Source organism: Cucumis melo, chromosome 9, assembly GCF_025177605.1.
Source record: "Cucumis melo cultivar AY chromosome 9, USDA_Cmelo_AY_1.0, whole genome shotgun sequence".
NCBI classification, from domain to species: domain Eukaryota; kingdom Viridiplantae; phylum Streptophyta; class Magnoliopsida; order Cucurbitales; family Cucurbitaceae; genus Cucumis; species Cucumis melo.
Genome location: NC_066865.1, coordinates 22,553,714 through 22,566,886, shown reverse-complemented (window position 1 = coordinate 22,566,886; position 13,173 = coordinate 22,553,714). Strand labels below are relative to the sequence as shown.

Genomic DNA, 13,173 nt, shown 5'->3' with positions numbered 1-13,173 from the left:
CTTATTTATTTATTGTTATTATTTTGATGTTTATAGAGATTGAATATATGTGGAGGGACAAGCATCAGAATTGTTACCTTTTTCATCAGCCAGTGCCCCAGACACAGACATTGTGGTTTCTGAAGCTCTTTCTTTATTTTATTTTTTCCACCAAATACCTTTTTTTCAATAATTGCTTTTGGCTTTTACAAGTCACGCTTATCTGCCATAAAAAGATTCATGTCAAAGAGGACGAATGTTGAAGCCTTCGTAAGTATTACTCCATATCATATCCGTATCTCTTTTGGATTCATCATTTACCATTGGATTACAATAGATTTTATTGATTTCGATATCCTATTAGACACTATGAGACTCATCTTAGAACTAATTGATTAATTGAAGTGGTAGTTTATTTATTTTACAAACAAGGTAAGATTTTTATTGGGCTTATTCCTCAATTTCCTAAACCCTTTGTTTGCTTAAAAAGATCCTAACTTTCTTGTCTTGGAGAAAGGACGCCTCTTATGTTGGAAGTACTTTGGTTGGGATGTATATTTTCTTTCTCTCTTCTTGAAATTTAGTGGGTTTTAGTGGGTATCAGTGCTGCATCAGAAATCTCTCAGATGGCCCATTCTAAAAGCGTATGCCCCATTAATAGAAATCCAAAGGGATTTCTTCAACCTTAGATTGCTATGAATTTCCTTTTAACTGTCCATCTTTTTCAAACCATTGAGACTTTCCTTGTTTTATACCTATGGTCATCATGTCTTTAGGTATAATATTAAACATACATTCTTTTTTTCTTTTAAGCTCATGTTGCCATAATTTGAAGATATGGTTATTCAATGAGAATAAAATAATGTAAGCTTGAGAAGAAGCTAAAAAGTGTTTGGCATAGGTAGGGAGTGCCATAAACAAAATTTTAAATTAAATTACATATTTAAGTCTTATTAGTTATGTTCCGAAAAATATCATAAACAATCTCTACAAAATAAAAAGTCATTAGTAAATAGAGTGTAAGATGTCTACCTAACCCTCCATGCATCAATGAAATAGTCTCTTTTGAATTTTTGCTAACCATCTTAATGAAAGTTAAATCATTGAATAACGAGAAATAAATAAGATATTTTATCTATTGAGGCAAAGATTAAAAGGAAAGAAATGTAATAAGACTTACCTAAGACCCAATTCATTGGTAGGTAACTCCCAATTACCTTTTCATATCCTCAAATATTAAACATGTGTGAAGTACTTTGACACATATCTATATGTGCAAAGATTCACTCTCCCAAGATGGCATTCAATTCTATTCATGAAGACAATAATATATTTACTTTATCATCGCATTCCTTATTAAAATAGAGGTACAAGATACAATGATGCATAAATTGAAAGAAAAAGTGATATATAATATAAAAACACAATTGAATAGTGGTACGTGGGAGATATGTTGTAAAGTAAAGAAAAGTACAGTGGGCAGGTTTTAAATACAACAACTATTATGTCAGCACCGATCAATCAAAAAAGTGAGAACACTCTACATCGTTATGTGTGTTGAAATTAATAAAATCACTACTAAATTCAATTCAACATCATTCTGATCTAAATTCTTGTCCCGAATCACCAACCAAATTCACCATCTAGTTGGTCCATATACTATTCTTTTCTTTACGATTTTAATGTGTGTTTGATTCTGTTAGTAGTTCACGTTTGGTGATAGTTACTGAGTTCCATAAAACATGCGTTTGTCGAATTGGTTATAATCATAAATATATAAGTAAAATTAATTATCTTTATTAGTATAACACTTTTTGGGTTGTACTAAAAACAAAGTCGTCAGAACTTATATCGTTTAATTAAATTAGAATCCAATTTTTAAGTTTTTTTTTTCTAATTATATATATAATTTTATTTTCATCAAATCTTTTCTCGTCAATTTTCTATTTTAAAATTTTTTACTTTTCGTTTCTTTGAAAAATTATGTCTATAATCACTCATTTTCTAGATCTTTAACGAGTATATTCAAAATAAACTAATGTATTAAAACCTATAATAACCATACTAATAATTTATAAATATAACTAGAAAATCAAATAATTTCACACTGAATCATTGTAAAGAAAATGGTAGAAGAACAAGTCTAAATGATAAAAATGAAAACAAAAACAAACAAGTTAAACATTAATCAATGCAATGGTGGCTAAGTTTTTAATTGGAGACATAAATGAAGTGGATGGAAAGAAAACTGATTTTCGCAAGGAGATTACAAACTCGGAGCTACTTACCTATCTAAAATTTAGAAATCATAAAAGTTTTTCTAACAGATATCTTGGATACGGATATAGTTTCTTTAGCAATATAATCAATCACATATGAATTCAAATAGATGAATTTAATTAATCTTATTTTTATATTGGGTTATATTTGTTAATACTCCTGTGTCTAATTGTTATATTGCAATTATCTTACCTAACATTTGAAAGCTAGAAAATGATAAAAACTATAATTGAAAATATAGAAGTCATCTAACCAAATAAAAAGCAAAAAACAAAAATCATTACAAGTTTAAATAATTTAAATCTATACCTCAAATTTTCAAGTAGTTCAAAAAGTTATCTTTGTTTTCATAAGTTGACTAAAAATTTCACTATTGTATTTAAGAAATATGCATATCAATGTGATAATTACTAAACGGTGCCTTAGGTAATTGAGATGGATAAAGAGATGGTCCCCTTTGGATCCAATTTAATTTCATCGGGAAGAAGAACCGCCGTATATTAAAGTTCATCTCAAATAAATTTTTTGGGTATAGAGTTTATTAAAACATGATTTTTATAATGAGTAGGAAACACAAGGATTCCAGTAGAATAATGTTTATTTTGAATTACGAGATGAGAGGCAAGTGATAGAAAAAGTAAGAGATTGGCTTGTTTAAAAAGTAAGATTCAAAGTCTCTGAGATATCAGAAGGAGACAATAGGGAGTACACATCTAAAAAGAAAATGACAACATATTGGAGTTTGGACCAAATAGCAAAATGATGAATACATATTAATAGGGAATTGTTACAAAGCTAGATTAGATCAAACACCCTACAACACAAGTATCAGAGAAGACATCAACTCTAGCACCTTGCCTATCAGTTTCCTACCACACATTCACACAAAATAAGATGTATGTTCTATGAAACAATACTTATAAATAGCTCCGTTCGATTACCCTAAAAGAAAAAAATGAGTAAAATCCAAATAATACCTTATCCAAAAGTCTATAGCTCTTTTTCTTTGTACAATTTAACCCATAATAAAATAATAGTATCCCAAAAACAATTATCAAAATATAGAACATTATTCATTTCATTAGATCGTCAAATACAATTTCTCTCAATATTCACTAACACAACTCCCATCTAACCACACAAATGTACACATCTTAAAAAAGTATAATAATCCTCATTTCCAACACATTGAAACACATGGACAAGTAATTATAGCTAGCCAACTCCAAACCAAGTAAATTCACATCCTCCACAACAAATCAAATCACCAATAAACCCAACACTCCAAAAACATTCATATATATAAATTAAAGAAAATGAGTAACTAAAGAAATAAAAAAAAAAAAAAAAGAGATAATTAAATCTTTATATGATAAAGAGAAAACATTAACAAAGGGAAGAAAAAAAAGGGAAAGATGCATTGATCTAAGTAGTCATATTAGTGAACCAAATACATAGTAATTAAGCTAGTTCATAATCAACATAAACATTAAACTAAAAGGAAATTACAAGGTAGCTAAACTTAAATTAGAAGTAGTAGATCAGAAAGAGTATTTAAGATATATATTACTATATCAACACATGATATCCATATGTATTAATAATAATAGTAATAGTAATAACCCCCACCAACAATTGAGTTAGAAATGGGAGACACCAACATTGGCTGAGGCATAAAATCCATTGTCTTTCATCAGAACATTCTGAGCATCTCCTTGTTCCTACACACAAATTCAAAAAAACATATAAACAAACAGTCACTAATTAAAAGGACAACAATGACTGTTTTTTCTCTTTTTACTGTTAAAACAATTATAATATATTGTTCTATTCTCTCTCACACACACACTATTACTATTCATTCTCTTCCTCCAAAATACAAGGAGAATTAGAATAAAGAATACGCAAACAATATATATATATATATATATATATATATATATATATATATATATGTTTCTTTGTTTGTTTACCTGCTGGCGGATATTTGTCTTCTTCACTGTCTGGTCGGGCATGAGACCAAAGTGAATGTGTGGAAAGTGGGCCCACTGCCATTACCAATAATTTAATTTAGTTTAATTACAGATTAACAATATGAATAAACCCTATATCATTTGAGAACAAAAGTGATTAAAAGTTTTTTTTAATAATTCATTATTTTTATACACAATGATATGGATTTCTTTTCATGAAAATGGTTGTTATTATTTTGTAATCATTTTTTATAGAAAAAATAATTCACATGACAACTTTTAATTAGATATTTTTTAAGTGTTGTAAGAAGAAAATAAGACTATTTTTAAATATAAGGAACTGAACTAAAATGTTTACACCATATCACAGTTTATCGGAACTGTGGATTACAATAGAATATGATTATTTGAAATTTTGTTTTAGATTTGGGTTTAGGGTTAAGAGATGTTTTACATTCTTAGCAGCGGCACTGAAGGCTTCTCTATGGGATATATCGGGATTCACAGACTTAATGCGTTGGATCTCATCCCTGCATCCAAAATTTACTTAATTTTCATCAATCTCTTCATTTCTTTCTCTCTTTCTAAATATAAATTTGAAAAATAATAATCATAACAAAAGAGAAATAAATCATTACTCACTTGATGAAACGGTTGTATGCAGATGGCACTCTCTGTCTCTTCTCAGGAGCTGAATCATTAATTTCATGTATCATTCAAATAACATTTACATACAAAACATAATATAAAATATTAATAATTATCTTATATGTGTGAGTGTGTGTGTGTGTTCTCATTTCTCTGCTCAAGAAAAACCTAGCTTCCTACCCTATCTCACCTACACAACAAAATATATATTTATATGTATATTTATTTCTTTTCCTAAAATTAACATTATCTGCAGGCTTCATATGTACCCTACATTAATTATATCATTCATTAATATTCATAAAAATATATATTTTTTAAAGCTATTAAAAAACTTTTATTCACCTCACCTTGAATAAAAAGTACTTGAACAAGATTTAGCCAAGATTTATGTATTGGAAACAACATGCTTAAAAAATTGGCCTTTCTTTTCTTTTGTTATTAGTGAATATAAGAGTTTAATTAAAATAAATAAATGAATCTCACGTCTGTTGATGACGGGTGGCCTGGGGAGATCATCAGTAACTCCTCGAGATGGCATACCAAAATTGTTAGTAGTGGCTCCAAATTGGTTGATCAGATAATTAGAATTTGGTGTAGCCATATTTTCCTTTTTTGTCCAAATATAACACACAATTAATAATCAAACATTATAAGAAAATTGATGAAATTAAAGAGGGAAAAAAGGATCATAAAATAATTACGAGAATATTATGAGAAGGAGAAAAGAAAGAATGGCCAAGCTGATGAAATTGATTAGGTGAAGGCAAAAGAAGGCCACGCATGTTGACTGGCAACAGATTAGTGCAATGTCCACATCTCACTGTCACAGTTTTAAACAAACTACAACAAGGAACACTAACCTGAAAAACACAAAAGCAAAAACCCCATTTGAAGAAAAAAAACACAAAAGATCAAAACTTTATAACAACAAAAAAACGAAAGGAAGAAGCTTTATTATAAAAAATTTAACATATATATATATATATATATATATATATATATATATATATATATGTGTGTGTATATACCGCAAGGACAGTGTCACAAATGTTGCAATGGACATAACATAGCTGCTCAGGTGAAGAAGGAAGGTGGTGGTCCAGCAGCTGTTGTTGTTGAGACAATAACGTAGTCGTAGTCGTAGTAGTCGTAGTGGTAGCAGTAGTTGTAGTCGAAGTAGGAGAAGAAGATGAGGAAGAAGATGATGACATATCCAAAAAAAAAAAAGAAGAAGAGGGAATTATTGTAAAATTGAAATGTTTGCTTTTACAAAAAATTGATTGATGATTGGTAGTGACTGATTGATGGGATTGACAGATTAACCACCTTCCTTGGATCTGCCTTTTCTTTTTCTCTTTGATAATGAGTTTTTGAATAATATTGGATCATCTATTGGATCTGCTAGATATAAGAGAGTGGGTGAGTATATGACATTATGTATGTATGTATATATGTATGTATGTATGTATGATAAAAAAAATTTTAAAATGGGATTATAATATCGAGAGAAAAAATGAAATTAGAAAGGGACGTGTGCATGGGAGTGAGATAGCTTTCACACACTCACCTGTTGTTTTCATAAGTTAAAGAGAGTGTTGTCTTGTGGTTTTGTGTGGTCTTAAATCGACAACCCACCTTTTTTTTTTTTTTTTTTTTTTTTTTACTTTCCTCAGTTTCCGAACCCTTTTTAAAATTTATTAATTAATTTCAACAATTTGTAAATAATAATAATAAAATTAATATTATCTATGTTGTAATATCTCTTGGACAATTAAGGGTCATACGACTCAATTCTTTCCTTTGAGCTTTAGGTATATGGTCACACCTTACTCTTTTTTTCTTAGGAGTTAGGGATAGTTATAGCTCTCTTTCAATTCTTTCATAAACTTCACTTCTCTCATCATAACTCAATTATAGCGTTATCATCATTCTTCTTTCTCTCTCTCTCTCTTTCCTCATCCAAAAGGACTCATTTTGTGTATATCTTGTCATGCATACAAATTTATCATTTTTGAGTTGAATACGACTTATCAAGTACAAAATTACAAAAATTAATTAGATTGCTGGTAGTTTTTTGGACTGTGCATCTAGTTGAAGTATTTTTGTATGTCTACTAATCTATTTATTTATGTCTAGTTTTTTTTGTTTAGAAGAAGAAATTTTAGTATATATATATATATTCTAAAACTAAAAAAAAAAATCTTTCTATTGCTCAACGGTTATTAGGAAGTAGTCTCATTCAATTTTTTTTTTCTTTTTGGGAAATGGGTGGAGGAGACATGTTTAATTTGGAAAAAAAGTATATATAATAATAATATAAAAAAACTCATTTCTTTTCTTTAAGTATGACTTATGGAGCACCTATACTTCATATGAGGTAAAGAATCAATATTATATATTGATACTTTCATATATATGTCTAATACACGATTTGACGTATCTATTTTTATGCTGACTTTTATTTAAAGAAAGAAAAAAATAAACAATTTATGTAATATTTCTCAACTAAAAACTGAAAAATCTATCTAAAATGGTCATTCTCGTGTCCAAAACTAAAAGGATAATTTTTCTAATAAAAAAATATCAGAATCATCTAATCATCGTCATCACATTTAAGTTTGTACAAAGTCTTGTAAAATAAAACCCTTTAGAATATATTCAACAATTTTACGAAGAAGTTATTTGTTTATATTCACACTTCACACTTTTCCTTTAATCTTCTTTCGCTTCTATGATCAATTTAATTGTGTTTTTTGTTTTCCATTGCACTCTATTAATTACTATACTCCATAATTTAATTTGATGATGTTTTTTCTTTTGTGTTTGTATTGTATTTTGTATCATTGTTATTAGTCTGATATTTTATAAATTTTTGTGAATTTAATAAATTACATTTAATAATTTTATGTTAAATTTATTGATATCCTAGATTTTCTAAAGAAAAAAATGTATCTTGCTTCGTAAAGTGTGAAGCAGCCAGAAGCTTAGTTTAAAACAAAATATAATAAATAAAAAAACTAATTTCTTCCACCATTTCATATGATATTTTTCATAGTACAGCTTATATCTATATATTTATTGCATTGTACAGACATAAATTCCGTGGAATTGGTTCATTTTCTAAATCTAGAACTCGGGTTATTTCTTTAAAAAAATATATAAAAAAAATAAATTGATTTGATTTATTATTAGTATATGGTTACTACAAAACATGTTGAAAAGACATCGCAGACATGACACAACACATCCATGAAAGAAAAAAGAAAAAAAAAAACCATTGTATTTATTATATTTATGTCATCATGGTGATGATGAATCTTTGAACAAATAACAATATATTAATATATATATATATATATATATATATTGTTTTTGATTAAGAAAGTTTGAGGCTTTTATGATCCTTTGTCGTTTGTTCTTCTTCCCCACCAAAAACACACAAAAAATAAATAAAAATAATATTATTACTATGAAAAAAGAAAATTAATTTTTATAATTAAAATATAAATTTGATTTATAGAGATGATTTGACTACTCATTCTCTTTTCTTTCTTACACATAGACAGATACGTATTTAAGTCAGTAAAAACCAAATCAGAATGCAGAGGTTCTCTTTTTAAATACCACCTTTGTCCTTTCCTACAATTACCCTTTTCCTTTGTGTTTATGTTAACTAATTTAGTTACTTTCTCTTTTACTATTTTCCCATTTCTCTAGCTACCTCTTTTAATATTTACATTAATATAATATATATATATATATATAGACACATACATATTTGATTAGGGCATTGTTATGAAAAAGATGGTTCTTTCAATTCCATAAGTTTTTAAAATTTTCATATCTCAAAAACCCTTTTCTTTTCTTTTGAATTTTTCTGTTTTGGGGAATTCAGAAACCATCACCATCGACACTCGGTAAAGTCTTTGGGTTTGTGGCCTCTGGAAATTAGCAGCAGCTATGGCAGAGCCCTTTTCCCTATAAAATTTAAAAGTAATTAAAAAAAAAATGATTTTTTTTTTATTTTTTTTTCTAAATTATAGATAACTCTTTATCTTTCTCTATCTGAAAATTTTAAGGCGTGAAGAAGGGGAGTCCTTTGCTGTTGCTTTGCTTTGTTTGTGGACATTTGTTGTTGAATGTTTTTTCTTAAAAAAAAAATAAGAAGAAGAAATTTGGCTTGCCTTTTTGCAGACCATTGAGTGCCCAATTCAAAATTTGAATCATAAGAGCAAAAAAGAAAAACCCATTTGGAGGAAGAAGAAAAAAAAGGTTCCTTCAAATTTATTTATTTTTGGAGGTTTGTGAATATATGACTTTGCACGAATGTTATGTGTCTTTTTAGAAGTCAAGATTGAAAGAGGAGGGGATGGGGGAAAAGAGGTATTAATTTGACGGCCGCAATCACATTTCATTTAAATGAACATAGGTAAAAGGGAAATAAAACTATTAAATAATACATATCAATATTGTTTATAGATATTTATATATTTTCATAGATTCAATAACAAAGATTCATACATTCCACATCAATACGAAATATCACTAATACTATATAAATCGTTAAAATATCATTAATACGATATAAATTGTTAAACAACATCGATAGAATATATGATTGTTGAGTTATTTTTATTTTCTTTTTTCTTGATATTTTTTCATTTGTTTTGCTGTCCTTTGCTTTTGCTATTGTTGGTTTGCTTTTAAAGTTGAAGGTCTCGAGATTTGTGCATCCAATGTAGGCATTAGGGTTTGGAAAGTGGAGATGCATTATATATTATATTGTTGTTATTATTAGTTTATTATCACCCTTTTTCCAAACTTTTAAGTTTCCACGAATTAACTTATTATTTTTCATATTGATCAACTATATCCTTTTATTCAATACTGTATATATTTGTTTACAGTTAAACTTTTATATATATATATATATTGTTATACTTTTCTTTACCAATTCAGATTGTGAAACCAAACTTGTTAATTCAGAATGCACAATTCAGAATAAATCAGAGAATAATAAAAGAACAAGAACGCAGCGATATATAGTGGTTCGACCAATTTGGTCTACATCCACTTTGAGAACCAGTTTGGAGGATTTTATTTCGAGCAAATGTGAGGAACAATTACAGAAATTTACAATTCAACAATCTGTAATTAAGAGACAAACTCAAAATATACCATCAACCAAGAATGAGAGACCCGCTGTATTGAACCCCAGAAAGACAACACTGACCGTTTACCACTGCCTGTAAACCGACGCTGCTCGTCGGAATAAAACCAGAAAACCGACGCTGAAGAGACCCGAGAGTTTGCCCACGTCGTCAACCCGACGCTGTCTACCGGAATGAACCCGAAAAACCGACCAACGGCGCTGAAAGAATCGAAAGGACCGACGCCGTAGACCGCCGAAACCACGCGAAGAACTGACGCTGACTCGTCACGGTGAAGGCCGACCTGTTGTCGGAAAAGTCACGCCGCCGAAGTCCTTCCGCCGCGCCTGTGCAGATCAATCTTCCGCCGTCACTCTCTCTCTCTCTCTTTCTGTATATCAAAAACGGCTGCCCCTTTTTTCTTGTCTTCTTCTTTTTGTTCTTTTCTTGTTAACCTAAAAGAAAAGAAAAAGATTGATATAATTTCAATTATGCCATTAGGCATAATTACCCATCTGCCCTCAATGTTTAATAGAAAGAAAAAAAAAACCCCATTATTTAACCTCTTAAATAATTTGTCAATTTTCACAAATCTCCCTCTTGACAAACTATTTAAGGCACCAAACTGATTCTTCAAACTCCCTATCATCCAGATTTAACATTCAGCTCATCTAATAGGTATTTAAACCTATGAGCTGAAAGAGCTTTAGTTAGCATGTCTGACAAATTCTCAACTGTATGAACTTTGACCAGTTCCACGTCTTTCTGAGCAATGACGTTTCTTATGTAATGAAATTTGACATCGATATGCTTAGATCGTTCATGATGAGAAGGATTCTTCGCAAGATGAATAGCACTCTGGCTATCACAATGAATGATAGGAATAAACTCCTGCGATAACAACTCACCAACAATTCTTTTCAACCATACTGCTTCCTTAACTGCTTCACCAAGAGAAATATATTCTGACTCCGTAGTCGACAAAGCAACAACTGGCTGTAGGTTAACTTTCCAACTGACAACATTACCATATAAACGAAAAATGTGACCTGATAAGGACCTTCTTTTATCAAGGTCTGCAGCATAGTCAGCGTCTGTGAAACCTTCTAACAGTGTTGATTTATCACAATCCCTGCTATAACACAATGATACACTGGCACTACCTTTCAAATATCGTAATACCCATTTAACAGCTTTCCAATGTTCCTTCCCAGGATTTGACATAAATCTACTGATCATACTCATAGCATAACCCAAGTCAGGTCTAGTACAAATCATCAGATACATAATACTCCCAACAGCATTACAATATGGAATATTAGACATCTCTATCCTTTCTTGTTTAGTAACAGGACATTGTGACGAAGAAAGTCTAAAGTGAGATGCTAAGGGTGTTGAGACTGCCTTGCTACCAGACATATTATACTTTTCAAGCAGTTTGATCACATAACTCTCCTGCGAGATGGTTAACAAACCTTTCTCTCTATCTCTCTTTACATCCATGCCTAGAATTCTCTTTAGTTCACCTAAATCTTTCATTTCAAACTCATTACTCAACTGTTTCTTGAGTTCACATATTTCAGCATAATCCTTAGACACTAGTATCATATCATCTACATACAACAGTAGATAGATGTACGTACCTTTTTGAGATTGTTTCCAGTAAACACAAGCATCATATGAGTTTCTGTGGAATCCCTGCTTTAGAATGAAAGTATCAAACCTGATGTACCACTGTCTTGGGGATTGTTTTAATCCATAGAGGGACTTGTGAAGTCGACAAACCATGTCTTCCTTACCCTTCACCTCATAGCCCTTAGGTTGAGCCATGTAGATCACTTCCTCCAATTCTCCATGAAGAAATGCTGTGGTGACGTCCATCTGTTCAATAAACATGTCAAAGTGAACAGCAATAGATAAAATTAATCTGATAGACGAATGCCTCACCACTGGAGAGAAAATCTCATGAAAATCAACTCCCTCCTTCTGAGTGTAGCCCTTGGCTACCAACCTAGCCTTATATCTAGGCTTACTGTTACCTCCTGTACCTGGCTTAATTTTGTAAATCCATTTTGATTGAATAAGTTTCTGATTAGGAGGCTTTGGAACCAATGACCATGTCTGATTCTTATGCAAAGAGAACAATTCTTCTTCCATGGCATCCTTCCATTGTTTCTTTGAATCAGATACAATTGCCTCTTCAAAGGTAAGAGGCTCTGCTTCAATACTGTCAGCTGCACAAGTGAGAGCATAAGCAACTAAGTCAGCATAACCATACCTTATAGGTGCATGTCTTTCCCTCTGAACTCTGTCACGGGTAAGCTGATAATTCTGTAGGTCATTGTTACTTGAGCTTTCTTCAATAAAAGCTCCCTCATCAATCAAAATCCTCTCCTGTTGAGATTGGATACCATCAAATTCAGACTGTTGTGTATCCTCTATTTCTGAAACCAGTGGCGGCTGATTATCTAAGTCAATTGATGGTCGTACTTCTGAAGCAATTCTAACTTCTGTCACAACATGATCACCCGTCTGTTGTTTCTGCTGCTCTTTAACACAGTAAGGCATTTCAGTCTCATTAAAAGTTACATCTCTACTGATAATGCATTTATTCATCCCTTTTTCAATGCACCAAAGTTTATAACCTTTGACACCCTGAGGATACCCAATAAACATGCATTTCAGTGCCCTCTTGTTCAATTTTCCATCTTTAACATGAGCATAAGCTGTGCATCCAAACACTCTAAGATGTTCTAAACTTGGAGCCTTACCTGTCCAGACCTCCTGAGGAGTCTTTAAGTTTAAAGCGGTAGAAGGACTCCTATTAATGAGATAACACGCTGTTTGGGCAGCTTCTCCCCAAAATTTCAATGGTAAAGAAGCATTAGTCAAGAGACACCTTGTACGTTCCATGATAGTTCTGTTAAACCTTTCAGCCAAACCATTTTGTTGTGGAGTGTAAGTAACAGTAAAGTGCCTCGTGATTCCCTCAGATTTGCAAAACTGGTTGAATTTGTTATTTACAAACTCTAAGCCATTATCTGTCCTCAGATACTTAACCTTCCTACCTGTTTGGTTCTCAACCTGCTTCTTCCATTCAAGGAATTTTCCAAAGGCTTCATCCTTTTGTTTCAATGGAT

General features: G+C 30.7%; 1 protein-coding gene across 1 annotated transcript; it reads right to left on the bottom strand.

Annotated features, from left to right (window-relative positions):
• Window positions 1-3,659: 3,659 nt before the first annotated feature.
• LOC103504493 (axial regulator YABBY 5-like) lies at window positions 3,660-6,291 on the bottom strand. Its single transcript, XM_051089837.1, has 7 exons — window positions 5,912-6,291; window positions 5,585-5,743; window positions 5,367-5,490; window positions 4,875-4,923; window positions 4,687-4,762; window positions 4,233-4,307; window positions 3,660-3,980 (listed from the first exon to the last, which is right to left on the bottom strand). Exons 1-7 carry the CDS (start codon window positions 6,092-6,094, stop codon window positions 3,900-3,902), a joined length of 747 nt encoding a protein of 248 aa, XP_050945794.1. The 5' UTR covers window positions 6,095-6,291; the 3' UTR covers window positions 3,660-3,899.
• Between the last annotated feature and the right edge of the window lie 6,882 nt (window positions 6,292-13,173).